The sequence below is a fragment of the Aquarana catesbeiana genome, linkage group LG06, assembly GCF_042186555.1.
Source record: "Aquarana catesbeiana isolate 2022-GZ linkage group LG06, ASM4218655v1, whole genome shotgun sequence".
NCBI lineage: Eukaryota > Metazoa > Chordata > Amphibia > Anura > Ranidae > Aquarana > Aquarana catesbeiana.
Genome location: NC_133329.1, coordinates 385,347,828 through 385,368,386, shown reverse-complemented (window position 1 = coordinate 385,368,386; position 20,559 = coordinate 385,347,828). Strand labels below are relative to the sequence as shown.

The window sequence follows — 20,559 nt, the reverse complement described above, 5'->3', positions numbered from 1 at the left end:
AATATTCTTTTCCAAATGCTGCAAGGATGGGAAAACATCCTGGCATGTCAGAGGTGCCCTAAAGACATTAAAATACTTTATGGAATGAAATGATGACGACCAGAATGAAAGTGCGAGTTGCTTTTCCCTCCAGAGTTCCTTCCACAAACACTCTTTCTGCTGCTTCTGGATCATCACAAAGTGTTTCTTCACCAGCAGCTTCTTCAAGTAAGAAAGTATTACAAACCACGGCCTCCCAAAAGTACACAATCCCTTCATTTATAGATAAAACCACACCTGAAATCAGGAGAGCATTGATGAAGCTCTCAATATCTGCTTCTGGATCAGCATTGTCCATAACTGAAAATGCATATTGGCAGGAAGCTTATAAATTATTATGAGGGAAAGGGGGGAGGTTACCTGTTTTCATGTATAGGCGAAATGTTCTTAACATATACAGCCCTTGTTATTTTATTAGTAATAAAAAAAATAACATTTTAAAAGCAAGTTTTGTTTATTTACTGAATAAGCTGTACTTTTATTTGAAGCATAATACTTTGATATACAGTACACTGCATTTCACCTTCCCAGTGTAACAAAATGACTTTCAATTTGTAAAACTATTCCACACTGAATTATTTTTTGAATTTTTCCAAAATGTCAATTTTTTTCCTAAAAAAAAAAAAATAACAGGGAAAAAACGATTTTTTTTCCCATGGCTTTTAAATTTCCAGGAATGTTACATCTCTAATCTCAAAATGCAACGCCAACACTAGAGGTGTCACAATGGATACTTCAGAGGCCTGTACTGATAAACAAAATATGAATTAAATTTAAAAAATATATTACTGTGCTGTCTTACTTTACAGTTTGAAATCTATCACCAGAGCTGCACTTTAAAATAACAAAATATATTTATACATACCCAATAACTGAACATTACTGGCACTGTTGAGAGCACCTGCACTCGTACTCCTGCATGAGAAAAAGTATTTGTCTTATTTTATATGTAATTGGCCATCGGTAATATAATATTTCTTTGCAATGATAGGATTTTTGTACTTAGTATTATATCCTTTTCTTGGAATCCACTGAGGGACACAGGGAGTCTTTAACCTCTGGATTACAGGAGGACTGGACATTGGCATTAAAATGATGTAAGCCAGTTAAGTATAACCCCTCCAGCATGATTCAATTTTGTACAGAAAGCATGAAAATAAACACAGAGTTATGGGACCAGTACAGCGTTCTTCCCACAGCATTTTTTACTGACAAAACATGGACATTTAATTGACAAAGCACATTTTTTGCTGACAACCTGAAAAATTACATTAAAAACTACGACAATCAAAATTTAAACAATAAAAACACAATATGGAAACGCTGACAATACACATAAAAAGTATTTTGACTGGTTTACACTTATTAAAACAGCATGACAAATAATCAGCCCCTGATATATACAGACAGTTGTAAAAATCACTGATATTTACAAACTGTCTATAAATTTACCGACAGTTGGCAACCCTGGACCAGTATCCATCAATGGACTCCAAAGAAATAATTATATTTTGCGTACAAAAATCCTACTTTCTTTCTCATCCATTGAGGGACACAGAAAGTCTTTCAATGTCATGACATCCAAAAGCAATCCATCTGAGGGGTGAGCAACGCAGCAAACAATCATAAACAGGCACAAGAAAGAAAAAAAAGCAACAGAAACTGGTGACTGCCTGCAGTTCAAAGAGTCATCTGAAGGAACTTACAACTGAAGAATGGCATCAAAGGAGGCCGAAAAGTCCACCTGGTAAAACTTAGAGAATGTGTGAACACAAGACCAGGTGGCAGCTTTGCAAATCTGGGAAGAAGCTTGATACCGAAAAGTCCAAGAAGCAAACACACATCTAGTACAGTGATGATTGATAGGAAAGGGTGGAACCCAGTGGTTTGTCTGTGCCACGTAAAGATGATGGAACCAGAAGCTGAGGCACCATTTCGAGGTCCATACAGGATGACAAAAAGGAATCAGTCTTCCTGAAAGAAGGAGTGATTGAGAAATAGATTGTCGCGTACCTGGTAGAAGAGCCTGACATGATCAGGAAGGCCTCTCTAATGCCGTGTACACATAGGTGTGCGCACAGGGTGTGCCGGGTGTGCCCAGGCACACCCTAATCACCCCATGATTGTGTTAGGGCTCTGTGTAGCAGCAGGAACATGGTAACGATCTCCCTTATACCTGCTCTGCCATAAGAAAAGTGTTTATTCTCTTCTCTTTCACTGTGCCGGCAGGGAGGTCAGTGTGCCGGGTTCATATATATGTAGACACATACACATGCATGTGTGTTTGAGCGTAAAGGTGCACACCCTAATGCAATAGGCTGCGCACACCTATGCGTGTACACACGACTGGACTTTTCGGCATCAAAGGTCCGATGGTCTTTCCGACGAACTTTCAACGTAGTTACGACGGAGTTCTGTTGAATCGGACTTGTCTACACACAATCAACACAAAGTCCGACGGATTCGACCGTGATGACGTGCGACCGGACTAGAATAAGGAAGTTCCTAGCCAGTAGCTAATAGCTGCCCTTTTGTTGTTGTTTGTTCGTCGGACTAGCATACCGACGAACGTATTTTTCAACCGGACTCGAATCCTTCAGAAAGATTTGAAACATGTTCTATTTCTAAAGTCCATCTGATTTTTTGACAGCAACGGTCCAATGAATCCCACACACGATCGAATTGTCCGGCGGATTCGTTCCGTCGGACCTTTGCTGTTGAAAAGTCCGGTCGTGTGTACACGGCATTAGACCTCTGACTTGGGGCCCCTGAACCGCATCCAGACATGGAGATAAAATTTATTTTAGTGAACAGGAACCAGACAGAGGAACTGGAGAACATTACCGTGGCTGAGGTGGAAGGCAAAAACTACCCTAGGCAAGAAGGAAGTTCTGGAACTCATAACCACCTTGTTCCTATGCAAAACCAGAAAGGGCTCCTTACAGGATAAGGCCATCAAATCAGACACTCACCTTGCAGAAGCGACGGTTTAACCACTTCAGCTTCAGAAGGTTTCCCCCCTACATGACCAGGCCATTTTTTGCGATATGGCACTGCGTTACTTTAACCACTTACCGACCAGCCGCCGTCATTATACTGTGGCAGGTTGACACGGCTGTGTAAATCGACGTAGCTGTACGTCGGCCGCTTTAAAAGCAATAACAGGTGTGCAGCGGGCCACAATGTCCGCCGGCCACCTGCGAGCGCTCCACAGAGAGCGACAACGGGGATCTGTCAATGTAAACAAACAGATCCCTGTTCAATCAATTTATGCTTATTGCGATTTTGTCTACCAAAAATATGTAGAAGAATACATATTGGCCTAAACTGATGAAGAAATTCGTTTTTTTAAATTTTTTGGGGGATATTTATTATAGCAAAAAGTAAAAAATATTGTTTTTTTTTTCAAAATTAATCAGTCTTTTTTTGTTTATAGCGCAAAAAACAAAAGCCGCAGTGGCAATCAAATACCACCAAAAAGAAAGCTCTATTTGTGGGGAATAAAAAGGACATCAATTTTGTTTGTGTACAACGTTGCATGACCGCGCAATTGTCAGTTAAAGCGGCGCAGTGCCGTATCCCAAAAAATGGCCTGGTCATTAAGGGAGTAAATCCTTCCAGGGCTAAAGTGGTTAACTGACAATTGTGGGTGTGACAAATAAAATGTATGTCCTTTTTTCCCCATAAACAAAAAAAGACCATCAATTTTGAAAAAAAAAAAATATTTTTTACTTTCTGCTATAAAACACATCTAATAAAAAAATGGGGAAAAAAAAATCAAATTTCTTCATAAATTTAGGCCAATATGTATTCTGCTAGATATTTTTGGTAAAAAAATCCCAATAAGGGTATATTGATTGGTTTGTGCAAAAGTTATAGCGTCTATAAGCTATGGGCTATATTTATGGAGTTTTTATTTTTCTTACTAGTAATGGTCATTGCGGCGGACAAATCGGGCACTAAGTGACACTTTTGACACTCACTTTTTAGGGAACCAGTGGTTACATCTCTTTTAAAAGACTTTGCCCAGTCAGACAGTTTGACAAAGTAGTGATCTCTGCAATGGGCGTCAACAAATAACTGGGTGATTTGGGCCAAAAAGTCTTGCATATAGAAAAACCCCAGCCACATCCAACAGAGCCAAAGAGGACTCAGAGGATGAAATGAACTCTAATAGTAGAGGATAACATGGTTCCAGGCTGCAGAAGTTGGCAACATCAGGAGGAGCTTTGAGCTGGGAGCACCCAGTACAGTGGGACTGTCCCTGCCTTTTCTAGAAATAAATAGTGTACCTACTAAGTGAATCTTCAGAGACAGGGCAAATGCTGGGGCAATTCCATTGGCTTTGGATCTGGAAAGGGCTCTGCAGCTAACTTTTCCATATCAAAGTCTGGAAAGCACCAATCATGGAACCCAAAGGTCACTTTTAGGCTATCCCTGCAACATCCAGTCCAGCTGAGTCCAAAAGTGATGCCAAGGATAACCATACAACAACAAAAAGATTTAATTAAAGTGACAAAGCTCCAGCAGCGATATAGAGAAGAATCTTGATTGAAGAAAAGAACCAAAGAAGGAAAACATGCTAGAAAATAAACAAATAAGTTAGACTTTAACACTACAGAGCTGAGGAAAAGACATGCATCCTCCTAGGACACTAACAAAGTACTGAGGCATGCTGGTAGTAGGAGGAATTATCCTGGGCTGGCCTAGATTTTTTTTTATTTGCCTGTGCCCAATCCTCCAGTAGGTGGCAGTATAGCCAAAGGGTCTTCCTGTGTCCCTCAATGGTAATTTATATTTATTGTAGGCCAGCAATAAGTAGAGTCAGTCAGTTGAAATAAAAAAAACGCTCGCCAATCTTTGTAGATATGAGTACACTGATATGCATATGTAGCTCAGGGGCCAGACATGAAGACTCTGCAGCAAGTAAGGCTGACCATACACAATACAAATTATACAATCTGACTGTACAATCTTCTTTAGATTCACCATAGACTATGTAATGTAGGTGCCTGTCTGACTTGATGCAAATTAAATGAATAGTTAAAGTATGTCCTAATTTTACATAATTATAGTAGATCTAAAGGAGATTGTACAGAGACTGTACAATCAGATTGTATAGTGCATGGCCAACTTAAGACGTCTGCTGTAAATTAGCAAAGGAAAGAGTCTATGCCATGCCCTGCTGTGCTGACCTGAACTGTGTATGCGTGTATTGTGTACTTTACTTCAATTTTTACATTTGTTTATACATTGTTAAAGCAACATTTGATACGATTCTTAGTATTTATATAAAATAGTTAGAAAAAAAGAAGGGAGAGAAGCAGGATGACACTAAAGCCTTGGTATGCCACTATCCCAAACAAGCAAATAATTACACCAGAAAAAGAACATGGGACTTTCTAGGATGACACCCAAGGAAATAAATTCAACAAATATATGAACATAAATGCACTGATAAAAATGATTCTGTTGGATTGTAAATTTTAACATAAAAATGTTATAATTTTCAACATAAAAATAAATGTTAATTAATTTACGTTGATATTTTAGGTGCCTTACTTCATTTTCATCAGTTCTTAAAACACACCTTTTACATTTACAAAATCAATGTATAATATTGAGTAATCTAGACAAAACCTTTAAGGTGTGTGCATTTCCATATTCTAATTGAGTTATATTTACTTAAAAATATTATCTTTTCATTTGACTGAAATTGCGGGACGTACGTTTGCCAAATGCGCAGCCACACGAGTTTTGATGCTGTATATTTTAAAGAGTTTGACGTCTTTTGGAACTTTGAAAGCCTGCACAAGTTATTTCCCATACGGGGGCAAAAGAGCGCCATCAGTGACAAGAATTTTTCCAAGTAACTACAAAGCCTTCGTTTGCACTGCATCTGTGCCGATTTGTGCTGCAAAAACGAACGTATGTGCTGGTTTGGTTCCAGAGATATTGCGCATTATAGTTGATGAAACCTCCCCCACTTTGCACCACATGTTATTACATTTTAAAAACAATTATACAATTTGTTTGTGCTGATTTGTACCAAAAAACCCCCCAAACTTTCTGTTTGTTTGGTTTTTGACATATTGGACATTCAACGTTCGATTATGTAACCTAAAGCCCCGCCCACTTTGCACTATGTTATTACATTTCAAAAACAGATATACCATATTTATGCTGCATTGGCAGGAAAAACAAGCATATTGGTATAGTGTATTTTTTCATACAGCACTCTCATTTTTTTATCAGAAAGAATGATTCTGGGACTCGTTTATGCTTTTAGCCTGAGCTACCCTGAAAACCTAAAATTTACCTTTGACGTTTTTCAGAAGATCTTTTTAGAGCTAGACGTGGGGAATCTGTCTTCAAAAGTTTACACTTTAACCGCTTGCCGGCCAGCCACCGTCATTATACTGCGTCAGGTCAGCCTGCGCAAACTGCCGTAGGTGTACGTCGGTCTTTGCAAAGGAGATAGCGTGAGTGTGCCCACGGGTCCGACGAACTCGATGTCCAGCGGCAACCCACGATCGCGGTATACAGAGGCAGAACGGGGAACTGCCTATGTAATCAAGGCGATTCCCTGTCCTGCCAGATGACATGTCAGAGATTTTCTGTTCCGAAGTGATCGGGAGCAGTGATCTCTGTCATGTCCCTGGTAGCCCATCCCCCATACAGTTGGAACAAACCCAGGGAACACACTTAACCCCTTGATCACCCCCTAGTGTTAACCCCTTCCCTGCTAGTGTCATTTATTCGTTGATCAGTGCATGTTTATAGCACTGATCAATGTAATAATGTCACTGGTCCCCAAAAAGTGTCATTTGGGGTCAGATCTGTCCGCCGCAATGTCGCAGTCACGCTAAAAATCGCAGATCGCTGCCATTACCAGTAAAAACAATAAAGAAATAAAAATCCCTAAATCTATCCCATAATTTGTAGACGCGATAACTTTTGCGCAAACCAATCAATATACGCCAATTTTTTTTTTACCAAAAATATATAGAAGAATATATATCAGCCTAAACTGATTAATACATTTGTTCTTTTATATATTTTTTGGGGAGATGTATTATAGCAGAAAGTAAAAAAAAAGTTTTTTTTTCAAAATTGTCGCTTTTTTTTGTTTATAGCGCAAAAAATTAAAACCGCAGAGGTGATCAAATACCACCAAAAGAAAGCTCTATTTGTGGGAAAAAAAGGACGTCAATTTTGTTTGGGTACAACGTCGCACGGCCGTGCAATTGTCAGTTAAAGCGACTCAGTGCCGAATCGCAAAAAATGGCCCGGTCATTAACCACTTAAGGACCAGCCTCGTTTTGGATTTTAGGTGTTTACATGTTTAAAACAGTTTTTTTTTTGCTAGAAAATTATTTAGAACCCCCAAACATTATATATTGTTTTATTTCTAACACCCTAGAGAATAAAATGGCGGTCATTGCAATACTTTTTTTCACACCGTATTTGCGCAGTGGTCTTACAAGCGCACTTTTTTTGGAAAAAATTCACTTTTTTGAATAAAAAAATAAGACAATAGTAAAATTAGCCCAATTTTTTTTATATTGTGAAAGATAATGTTACACCGAGTAAATTGATACCCAACATGTCATGCTTCAAAATTGCGCCTGCTCGTGGAATGGCGTCAAACTTTTACCCTCAAAAATCTCCATAGGCGACGTTTAAAAAATTCTACAGGTTGCATGTTTTGCGTTACAGAGGAGGTCTAGGGCTAGAATTATTGCTCTCGCTCTTTGCTTCTGCGCGCGAGCTCGTCGGGACGGGGGTTTTTTTTTTTTTTTTTTAATTTTAATTTTTATTATTTATTTTACATGATTTTATTTATTTTTACACCGTTTAAAAAAAAAAAATTGTGTCACTTTTATTCCTATTACAAGGAATGTAAACATCCCTTGTGATAGAAAAAAGCATGACAGGACCTCTTAAATATGAGATCTGGGGTCAAAAAGACCTCAGATCTCATATTTACACTAAAATGCAATAAAAAAAAAAAGTCATTTAAAAAAATGACATTGAAAAAATGTGCCTTTAAGACGTATGGGCGGAAGTGACATTTTGACGTCGCTTCCGCCCAGCAGTGTCATGGAGACAAGTGGGTGCCATCTTGGCCACACTCGTCTCCAGGCACAGCAGGGGACAGATGCGATCACCTCCGCCGCTACCGACGGCTCCGGTAAGCGGCGGAGGGCACCGGATCGCGGCGGGAGGGGGGCCCCTCTCCCGCCACCGATAAAAGTGATCTTGCGGCGAATCCGCCACAGAGACCACCTTTATCTGAAAGCCGACCGCCGCACGAAAGCGGGGATACCGGGGTTATGGCAGCTAGCTGCTGCCATAACAACAATATCCGCCGCCAAACTTTGGATGTACATCGGCGGCGGCAGTCGGCAAGTGGTTAAGGGGGCAAATCCTTCCGGGGCTGAAGTGGTTAAAGTGCAAATTACTTTCCTAAAAGGTTTTAAAAAAAGTTAATACATTCTGTATTAAATTACAGATATATTGAATATACATGTGTGTGTGTGTGTTTCAGTTTTTGTTAGCTGAGAGAGGCATTTTTTAATTTTTTTTTTAATGTTTACATTTACATTTGATACTGCTTTAATAATATTACATTTGTAAACTTTATAAATAATAAATGTTAATTTGTTTTGAAAGCCTGTTTCATGAGACTATTCCTTTTAAAAAAAACATATTATTGTATTATTATTATATGAAAACCTTCAAACATATATCAAATACATTTGGAAAATAAGTTTTACCAGCTTAAAAAAATGTAGTACGTTACAAGTTAATATCACTTAAAACTAAGTAACTAAGTGGTGTAGTGGTTAGCACTGGTTTCCTCCCAAAGGCATACTGGTAGGGTAATTGGCTCCTGTGTAAGTTGGCCCTAGTATGTGTATAGATGAATGTGAGTTAGGGATCGTAGATTGAAAGCTCCTTGAGGGCAGGGGCTGATGTGAATGAACAAAGTATATGTAAAGCGCTCTGTAAATTGACAGTGCTTTATAAGTACTTGAAATAAATAAGTTAATGTATGTGTTCCCAACTTAAACTTTTCTAGAAACTGGAAAAATTTAGTTGGTTTTACTTGAACCTATGGTCTAAAAAACTGGAAAAATTGAGTTGGCTTTACTTGAACCTATGGTCTATAAACTGGAAACATTTAGTTGGCTTTACTTAAGCCTATGGTCTATAAACTGGAAAAATGTAAGCTTTACTTAAAACTATAGTTCCAGACAAGTTAAGGTATGTATTCCTAACTTAAAACACTATGGTCTATAAACTGAAAGAAATTGAATTGACTTTACTTAAAACAACAAAGTTGAAAACATGAAAAGTCTAGAGTCAGACAAAAAAAAGTTTAGTTGACAGTACTTTAAAAAGCTGATGCAAATAGTTGCTTCAATTTTTTGGAGTAGACCCAGCACAATATGTTTTAAAGTGTGCCCTTGGGTGGCACCCTAGAATGTCTCTAGTTTTATTTCTGCTGAAATCATGCATATAAAATCTTTATTTTGCAAATAATAATAATTTAGAGTGGCATTTCACCTTTCTAAAAGAAATTGAAAAACCATAGCCAGCATGTATGACAATAAAAAAGCAACCCCCATGGCAATACTCCCCTGCTTTCCAGAGCTGAGTAAATAACATCAAGGATTAGAAGAAAGGACTCGGCTCAACATCACATCTCAAAACTGACATAGAAAAAAATGACTGACTGAAAAACATTCAACAAAAAAAAGTGCTGATTGGCCTTTAATGGCGTATTACCTCTAATGGAAACACAGACATACACATATAAGAATAAATATTTTATTTGTATTAGCTCAATCTAGTGTAGCCAAGTTGGTTATTATTAAAGCAGAACTATTTTGTATCTGAGCACCAAAAATGCTATTTTTTTATATAATCTTTATCTGGTTTTAAGCATAGAAATCATAACAAAAATCAATATAACAGGTATATACATTTTTCTCCGTGTATCAAAGCATGCTTCAGAACAACCATCAGAAGTCAGAAGACATTGGTCAAAGCCCGCATACCCAGAGACACTGCGGAACCCAGTCTAGAGTAGCTCTAAAAATCTGCAGTATCCTTGGCAACCATAGAGATCAGAAGCCCCCCAGCAGAGAGAAGAGGCCAAACCGATCATAACAAGGTCTGGGAAATAATCGATGGGCCATACGGCACAAACACCACATGGGGGGTTGCCCTGGAACCTACCGCACTGTCCATCTGGTCCCTGGGATCACCAGAGCCACAACTACAAATTGCCCAACGTGTGAACAATCTAGGCTCCCGAGCACCTAATTTGTCCAAGGTGCAACATAAACATTTAATGACCAAAGAATTGTTAAAAAGGTAAAAGGAAGTGGGGGAGAGAAAAAGGGGGATGTGGTAGTAGGGAAAATAAAGGGTGAAGGAGAGGGGGGAAGTCAGACGCATTATATACCTTTGAAATCCATGAGGCCACTCACACCGGCATATACCATTGGACAAAAAGATACAATGTAAAATCAGGTAGGCATCCCAAAATTTGGGTCTGTTAGTTTTAACAAGGCGACATCAAGGCTGGATGAAACATAGTCCGCAGCAGCGGTGTGTTCTCGCAAAGCCGCCCAAGTGGTACGAAAGGGTTCCAATGTACCTTTACAGGTGGATATCTACTTCTCTGCCTCCATAATCTTATTTATCTTCTTGGTCCATCCCTCACAACCAGAAACCTGAGTTTGCTTCCAGTATATTGGTATTAAGCGTTTGGCAGCATTTAGGAGATTTGGTAAGGCGCATCTTTGGTAATGGCTGAGCAGAACCATAGGCACATGGAGAAAAAAACGGACCGGAGACAAAAGTCTCCGATGTGTCCGCAATAATGTCGCAGATCGCCGCCATTACTAATAAAAAAAACAAGAAGAAAAATGCCATAAATCTATCCCCTATTTTGTAGACACTATAACTTTTGCTGAAACCAATCAATATACGCTTATTGCGATTTTTTTTTTTACCAAAAATATGTAGAAGAATACATATCGCCCTAAACTGAGAAAGAAATTAGTTCTTTTATATATTTTTTGGGGATATTTATTATGGCAAAAAGTATAAAATATTGCTTTTTTTTCAAAATCATCGCTCTTTTTTTGTTTATAGCGCAAAAAATAAAAACCTCAGAGGTGATCAAATACCACCAACAGAAAGCTCTATTTGTGGGAAAAAAAAGGACGTCAATTTTGTTTGGGTGCAATGTCGCACGACCACGCAATTGTCAGTTAAAGCAAAGCAGTGCCAAATTGCAAAAAGTGCTCTGGTCAGGAAGGGGGTAAATTCTTCCGGTGCTGAAGTGGTTAATGATAATGGTAAACAGGAGCAATTGAGAGGGTGGATCTTCCTAATGGGGGCACAGACAGCAATAAAAACTGACAGGTGTTGTAATCTACCTCCACTCTATCCAAAACTAAAAAAAAAGTTTTGCCTTTAGTTATACTTTAAGGACTGTCTCATTATTTGATGGGAATTGCGCTGCATCCTGGAGGATGTTATATATTATGTTGAAGTGTGGTAGCACTAATTGATGTGCTAGCAGCAACCACTTTAACATTTTCTGGTTTTATTTTATTTTTCATGCATTTGCTTTATTTTTCATGCATTTTTTTACTTTTATTATTAACCACGCAGATTTTTTTCACTGACTTCTACAAAGATGGCCACAACCACAATGTAAATATCAAGTGCAGGGGCACCATTTTTTTCATGCAACTTGCAAAGGAAGATGAAGAATATTGGAAGGCAGTAAGTTCTATCTTCATTGTCTTGAACAGCAACGGCACCCAAAAAATTTGCATCTGACACTTACGGGTGTGTGAGATGCCCCCCTGCCTGATGTTATATTACTGCTGTTTGTCCTGTAAATTTGATGATTTTTCTTTACCCAGCATCTTTCTTAGTCGCCTATTGGGTGACCGTTGATGTTGTGATTTCCGTGCATGTGTGATAGAGTTTAGACATGTGCACTGACAAAGAATTTGTTCGTTTTTGTTTTGGTTTCATTCGTTTTTTTGCTTTGTTCGGAAATTCGGAAATTCAGAAATTCGAAAATTCAGAAATTCAAATTTCCAAAATTTTCGAATTTCCGAAATTTTCCAATTTCTGAAATTTTCCAATTTCCGAAATTTTGAATTTCCGAAATTTTGAATTTCCGAATTTCAAATTTCCAAAATTTGGAATTTACTAAATTTTGAATTTCAGAATTTCCAATTTCAGAATTTCGAATTTCTGAAATTTAGAGTTTTCCAATTTCCGAAATTTCAAATTTCCGAAATTCGGAAATTTGAAAATTCGGTAGTTCGAAATTCGGAAATTCTGAATTTCGGAAATTGAAAAACTTGGAAATTAAGAAATTCGGAAATGAACTAATTTGTCAAAATTTGTTAAAAAACGAATTCGGAACTAAACGAATTGCACATGTCTAATAGAGTTGCCTTTTTTCTGTCACTCAACTTATATGGACCAAGAAAGTACAATATGTATGCCCTGCTGACAGTAAAAAGAAATAATTGCTAGGAGAATGGGAAAAAGCTTTTTTTTGGCAGAAGAGACATACAAAGTATCTTCTAACAATAAAAAGGAAAAAAAAACTGCTTACTTATCAAATGAATTTTTCTAAATTGCAGCTTGATGAACCAAGGCCATTACATTGTAGGCCAGTTGCAGAAGGTACAAATATGATTACTTCATCTACCTGACTGATCCATCTCTTTTAATCTCACTTCAGGATTCCAGCAGTTGGACTGAATCACCCGGAAAACATTTCCATCCTTCATCATTCTCGCCTCATCCTAAAAAAAAAAAAAAAAAAAGAGAAAAGAAAACAATGGAACCCTTGGCAAAGATCAATGATGAAACTGCAGGAATCCAAATCAAGTCAATTAATCATATTCTTGTGTATTGACGTTTGGTTAGTAAAAAATGAATTTGGATTAGTTGTCATTCATTTATGCCCTTTTTTTTTTAGCTGTTTGGAGCAGTATTTCTCAACCTTTCTTCAGTCAAGGCACCCTTTAAAATTATGGACAGTCTCAAGGCACCCCATTCTAAAATGTAAAAAATTATTCTAATAGTTTTACACTTTTGCACACTGGTACTGACTAGTATTCCAGTGTTTCTCCTTTCCCTCAGTTTCTCTCCATCACTCAGCGAATGTGACCCCAGTGCTGATAGAGAGGGGTGGGGGAGGGTCAAACAAGGAAGCTGTGTCGGGGCCCAACACCCTTCTTATTAACACTGATGACATCACTGGTAGAAATGTGCACTGACAAAAAATGTGTTTGTTTTGGTTTCATTCGTTTTTTTGCTTTTTTCAAGAATTCGAAAAATTCGGAAATTCTGAATTCGGAAATTTGGAATTCAAAAATACGAAAATTTGGATTTTCGAATTTCGGAATTTTTGAAAATTCGGATTTTCAAATTTTTGGATTTCCAAATTTTCGAATTTTTGGATTTCCGAATTTTCGAATTTTGAATTTTCAGATTTCTGAATTTTCGAATTTACGATTTTACAATTTTCCGAATTTACAATTTTCCGTATTTTCAAATTTCCGAATTTTCAAATTTCGGAATTTTCAAATATCCGAATTTCAAATTTCGAAATTTGAATTTCCGAACTTCAGGAATTTCCGAACTTCCAAAATGTTCAATTCCTTATTCCTTATATATTTCCTAATTTCTAATTTTCAAATTTCCGAAATTTCGAATTTCCGAACTTCCGAATTTCCGAAATTTTGAATTTTTTCCGAAATTTTCCAATTTCCGAAATTTCGAATTTCTGAAATTTTTAAATTTTCCAATTTCCGAAATTTCGAATTTCTGAATATCCGAAATCTCCAATTTCCGAATTTTGAATTTCCAAAATTTTCCAATTTCCGAATTTCCTAAATTTCAAATTTTCGAGATTTTGGAAATTTAAAAAGTCGGAAATTCAAAATTCAGAAATTCTAAATTCAGAAATTCGGAAATTGAAAAATGCGGAAATTTGGAAATTTCGGAATTAACTAATTTGTCAAAATTCGTTAAAAAAGGAATTCGGAACTAAACGAATTGCACATGTCTGATCACTGGTCGTTAGGACGCTGGTAGCTGGATGGTTGTACTGGTGCACAATAAAAACCAGTGGCTTTGTGGAACTAAAAGGCAGTCTTCATCCACACGCCGACTTGTATACATTTTTGGGCAATTTTTTAGGCATTTTGCCAAGGGACCCCTGAAGAAATGTTTTAGGCTGGTTAACAGAATGTTGTTTAGTGTTAGAGATACATTATTAGGCTGGGTTCACACTGGTGCGACACGACAGCCGTCCTACTTTGGATCCGACTTTGCCCTGCGACATGAAGCCGGCATGTGTCCGATTTTCAATGAACGGGGATCCGACTTGGATCCCCGCCAATGCCCGGCACTGTGTTTGGTATGAATCTTTAGGGGGAACTCCTCGCCAAATTTTAAATAAAAAACCGGCATGGGTTCCCCCTCCAGGGGCATACCAGGCCCTTGGGTCTGGTATGGACCTTGAGGGGAACCCCCTACGCCGATAAAAACGGCGTGGGGTCCCCCCCAATCCATACCAGACCCTTATCCGAGCACGCAGCCCGGCCGGACAGGAATGGGGGTGGGGACGAGCGAGCGCCCCCCCCCTGAACCGTACCAGGCCGCATGCCCTCAACATGGGGGGTTGGTGCCTTGGGGGAGGGGGCGCGCTGCGGCCCCCCACCCCAAAGCACCTTGTCCCCATGTTGATGAGGACAAGGGCCTCTTCCCGACAACCCTGGCCGTTGGTTGTCGGGGTCTGCGGGCGGAGGGCTTATCGGAATCCAGGAGCCCCCTTTAATAAGGGGGCCCCCAGATCCCGGCCCCCCACCCTATGTGAATGAGTATGGGGTACATGGTACCCCTACCCATTCACCTAGGGAAGTGTCAATTAAAAAAAACCACAGTACACAGGTTTCAAAATTAATTTATTGGGCAGCTCCGGTATCTTCTTCCGACTTCTCCCGGTGTTCCGCCTCTTCTCCCGGGCCCCGCCGCTATCTTCTTCCAGCTCTATTGCCAGCGAGGGGCCCGGTCTGCTGCCGCTGTCTTGTCGCCGCTGTCTCGCCGCTTCTTCTCTTCATCTCTTCTTCCGATGTTGACACGACGCTCTCCCCGGCTGGAATGCTCTCTGTGCGCTCTGCTCTGACTTATATAGCCGGTGACCCCGCCCCCTTATGCCGTCACAGTCCCTGGGCATGCTGGGACTGTGACGTTTTAGGGGGCGTGGTCATCGGGTGATGACCACGCCCCCTTATGCCGTCACAGTCCCAGCATGCCCAGAGACTGTGACGGCATAAGGGGGCGGGGTCACCGCCTATATAAGTCAGAGCAGAGCGCACAGAGAGCATTCCAGCCGGGGAGAGCGTCGTGTCAACATCGGAAGAAGAGATAAAGAGAAGAAGCGGCGAGACAGCGGCGACAAGACAGCGGCAGCAGACCGGGCCCCTCGCTGGCAATAGAGCTGGAAGAAGATAGCGGCGGGGCCCGGGAGAAGAGGCGGAACACCGGGAGAAGTCGGAAGAAGATACCGGAGCTGCCCAATAAATTAATTTTGAAACCTGTGTACTGTGGTTTTTTTTAATTGACACTTCCCTAGGTGAATGGGTAGGGGTACCATGTACCCCATACTCATTCACATAGGGTGGGGGGCCGGGATCTGGGGGCCCCCTTATTAAAGGGGGCTCCTGGATTCCGATAAGCCCTCCGCCCGCAGACCCCGACAACCAACGGCCAGGGTTGTCGGGAAGAGGCCCTTGTCCTCATCAACATGGGGACAAGGTGCTTTGGGGTGGGGGGCCGCAGCGCGCCCCCTCCCCCAAGGCACCAACCCCCCATGTTGAGGGCATGCGGCCTGGTACGGTTCAGGAGGGGGGGGGGCGCTCGCTCGTCCCCACCCCCATTCCTGTCCGGCCGGGCTGCGTGCTCGGATAAGGGTCTGGTATGGATTGGGGGGGACCCCCACGCCGTTTTTATCGGCGTAGGGGGTTCCCCTCAAGGTCCATACCAGACCCAAGGGCCTGGTATGCTCTTGGAGGGGGAACCCATGCCGGTTTTTTATTTAAAATTTGGCGCGGAGTTCCCCCTCAAGAACATCTGAGCACAAGTCGCGTGCCGAAGTCGGATCATGCAAGACGGCAATCCGACTTTGATCCGACTTCAATGATAGTCAATAGGCTGAAGTAGGATCAAAGTCGGACCAAAGTAGTACAGGGAGCATTTCTAAAGTCGGAACGACTTGTGTCGGACCAGTTAGGACGGCTCCCATAGGGAAACATTAAATTTCACACGTCATGCGACATGAGCTCCCAATGTCGGAGCGTTTGTCGGACCAGTGTGAACCCAGCCTAAGGGTCCTTTCACACTGGGGCGGTTTGCAGACACTATTGTGCTAATAATAGCGCCTGCAAACCGACCCGAAAGTGCCGCTGCTTTGATTCCAGTGTGAGAACCCCGAGGGCTTTCACACTGGAGCGATGCGCTGGCAGGACGGTAAAAAAAGTCCTGCCAGCAGCATCTTCGGAGCGGTGAAGGAGCGGAGTGTATATCGCTCCTTCACCGCTCCTGCCCATTGAAATCAATGGGACGGCGCGGCTATACCACTGGCAAAACGCCTCTGCAGAGGCGCTTTGCGGTGGTTTTAACCCTTTCTCGGCCGCTAGCAGGGGTACAATAGCGGCGCCTTACCGCCGACAACGCCCCCGCCTCAGTGTGAAAGGACCCTTATATGGAGTGAATTGTTTTTTGCTACATGCAACATTGTATTATTTATCTACTGTTGTTTTATAACTATATATAATAATATATATCTTATTTACATTTTAAACGTTTCTTTCTACATTTCCTCAGTTATTTCCTGGTTTCTAGGCTTAGGCAAACAATGTCATACATTCCAGGAGTCTTCAAGAGGAGAAGAGGAGCTTTCTCAGCTAAGCACGCCCTTCTGCATGCATGCCTGAGCTAAGGGCCAATAGATTCCAGGAAGTAAATGCAACATAAAACATCTGCCCTTACAAACTTTGATCGGACACAACGCATGTTGCACTATTTGGACTCAGCCCCGTTTCACACAGGGGCGGCACGACTTGCAGGTCGCCTCACCGAGGTGACCTGCAAACGACTTCCACGGCGACTTGCAAAACGACTTCTGTATAGAAGTCTATGCAAGTCGCCTCAAGTCGCCCCCAAAGTAGTACAGGAACCTTTTTCTAAGTCGGAGCGACTTGCGTCGCTTCTATTAGAACAGTTCCATAGTACAGAACGGGAGGCGACTTGTCAGGCGGCTAGGTCGCCTGACAAGTCGCCCCTGTGTGAACCGGCACTCAGGGTTTATACACACAGAGCAATTAATTCACCACTATTATATTGATTTATGTACATATAGCACCCTGGTGTTTAGGCAGGGTTGCTGGTAAATCTTGTTTGCCAGGTGGTAGTTGCCCTTGTTAATTGTTAGTAGATTCACTAATTCTTCTCTAGTTCTGAACTTGCTGCAAATTCTCTCTTCTGTCGTTAGGTGGCGTTTTGCTGGTGACATTAGATAGACAAGGACTTAGCAAGGTCATGTTATGAATGGATGGGGTGTCTCAGCCAATTAGCGGGGGTTTTTATAGTCCCTTGGCCTGCTGGAAGAACCTTTTTATTTTGGTGGAGTCAGGTGATCGGGGTTCTGTGCCACCTGGATGGCTGTCTGGGTAGGACATGTGTTATGCTGCCCCGGGCTGATAGGCCGGAAACCTGAGGCCTATCCCGGGGACATCTGGCTGCTACGCTGTCTGAGGCCTATCCAGAAGGAAGAGAAGCAGCGCAGGGTTGGGACTGCAGGATTGGAGTCCAACAGAGAGTAATGGTTCAGCCGGACGGGGAACCAGTTGTGGTCGGAGGTAGAAGGGGAAAGCTGTCACCACTAAGGGACCATCCTCCTTGTTACTGGAGACCACTGTGAGTAAGCTGGAGCCAGTACCAGAGCAGTCTTCTCACTAGCCGGGGACAGTGAAGAATTGGGAAAACTTCAGTAACTGTCAAGCCAGGGACCCAGTGGGACAGCAGAGGTGATGCTTGAGGAGCATCAGTGAGTGCCAAGCCAGGGACCCAGCAGGGAGGCGGGGGTAATGCTTGAGGAAGATACTGAGTTATGGAAGTGGAAGAGCTCAAGGGATCCAGTGGCGATCTCTAGAGTTTAATGAGAGACTGGGAGCTAGGTGAGTGAAGACCTACAGTGAGAGACTGTAGAGTGCGAAGAGAACTATTCTATTCTGCCAATAGTTAAATACAACTACCGTTAGTGACTGTTACAAGATTTGTTGCCATAGGAGACAGCGGTCCTACTTATACAGAAGTGGTGTCCGACTGGAGGCCTTCCACTGTATAGCTTTCTACCTATAGAAGTCTCGGAGTCTGCCAATTATCATTGTATCTACTTAAGGGTGTCCTGGCCCTAACCCTCTCTCCCACAGTTCTTGTTCAAGAGACAATAAATCTCTTTGCATTCAAAAAGTGTCTGGCGCCCATCACTTACACCCACCATGCCTCGTAACACACTCTACAAAGAAGGATGTCAGCTCTCCCTGACTCTGGAGGTCACCATTAGGCCTCTAGAGGTCCCGGACCTTGCTACATACAGTAGATATAGAAGCTCTAGCCAGGGTTGCCAACCATTCGTAAATTTACAGACAAAATCCGTGATTTTTTTACATCTGTCTGTGAATGTCCATTACGGACATGCAGACTTTGTGGTATGTCCATAATGTACATTCACAGACAGATGTAAAAATCACATATTTTACAGACTGTCCATGAATTCACTGATGGTTGGTAACCCCGGCTACATCTTCATCTTATTTATTTTTTAATTTATATTACAGATACTGTATTTTCATCGTGCTGTCATTTTACGCAGCGCTCTAAATATATATTGAACATCTTGAAGGAACTTTATCCATAGCTCTTTAAAGGAACTTTACTCAAAATGGCCACGGCCAGAAATTCACCGTTGCTACAGATTTTCCACTAATTGAAATGTAAGGGTGAAAATATATACAAATAGGCAGCAGCGCCAACCCTAATATATAAAAATGATCATTCACATTAAAGTGCAAAACAGATAATCAATATATCCATCAATCTGCAATCAATCTATATTTAAAAGTAACTTTTCCAGCCAATATAATGCTCACATCTATGTGCTCAATATATTGATTAATTCTCAAAGAATTGTACATTCAAAGTGATTAAATACAAAGTGATTCAGTACAAAAAACTCCCAGTGATGGTTCTTCATAGGCTAAGAATCCCACGTGTCAGATATCAATTTGTGTTGAGAGATCCAAACGCTCGTGATTCACCGCCACCTTCCAAAGTTTACACTCCCCAGAAAGCGGAAATCAAAAAGCCTTAGTAATGCCTGGTTCAGTAGGTTCTCTATACAGGTAGACCAGAAATGTGACCAGTAGATGCAGCAACTAGCCTCAATGTGTTTCGCATAGCATATGCATCATCAGGATGCTTTCTGATGACGCATATTCTATGCGAAATGCGTTGAGGCTGTTTGAGCGACACTGACGTCACATCCGGCTCCTGACCCGCACTGAAGCCGAGGCTTGAACCGCACGTCGTCTTCCTGAAATGGAACGGCGAGCACAGGCTGTGTTTGGAATGCTGGATAGACTGGTGCCGGTCCAAAGGCACAATAAAATGTGAGTGAACAATCTGTTAATACTTTTAACCCCTTGCCTACCGGGCACTTACACCCCCTTCCTGCCCAGGTCATATTTCAGCTTTCAGCGCTGTCGCACTTTGAATGACAATTGCGCGGTTATCCAACACTGTACCCAAATAAGATTTTAATCATTTTTTTCACACAAATAAAGCTTTCTTTTGGTGGTATTTAATCACTGCTGGGTTTTTTAATTTTTCACTAAAAAAAGACCAAAAATGTTGAAAAAAAATTTTTTTACTTAGTTTCTTCAGTAAATTTTATAAATAAGTAATTTTTCTCCTTCACTGATGTGTGCTGATGAGGCGGGACTAATGAGCACTGATAGGCTGAACTGGTGGGCATTGATGAGGTGGCACTTATGGGCACTGATTAGGTGGTACTGATATGTGGCACTTATGAGCACTGATAGGCAGCACTGATGGGCACTGATAGGTGGCACTGATGAGGAGGCACTAATATGCCGCACTTATGGGCACTGATAGGTGGCACTGATATGTGGCACTTATGAGCACTGATAAGCAGCACTGATGGGCACTGATAGGTGGCACTTATGGGCACTAATAGGTGGCACTGATGGGCACTGATAGGTGGCACTGAAAGGCAGGACGGATAGGCGACACTGATGGGCATTGATGGGTGGCACTGATGGGCATTGATAGACAGCAGTGATGGGCATTGATGGGCAGCACTGATAGACAGCACTG

General features: G+C 41.3%; 1 protein-coding gene across 1 annotated transcript in view; it reads right to left on the bottom strand.

Annotated features, from left to right (window-relative positions):
• Positions 1 to 20,559, bottom strand: part of ACMSD (aminocarboxymuconate semialdehyde decarboxylase) — a 78,217-nt gene that overhangs the window by 24,756 nt on the left and 32,902 nt on the right. Inside the window, exons 3-4 of the mRNA XM_073634281.1 lie at positions 12,800 to 12,896; positions 905 to 954 (exon numbers count right to left, since the gene is read on the bottom strand). Coding sequence (XP_073490382.1) covers positions 905 to 954; positions 12,800 to 12,896 — 147 coding nt within the window. The remainder of the gene's footprint in view (positions 1 to 904; positions 955 to 12,799; positions 12,897 to 20,559) is intronic.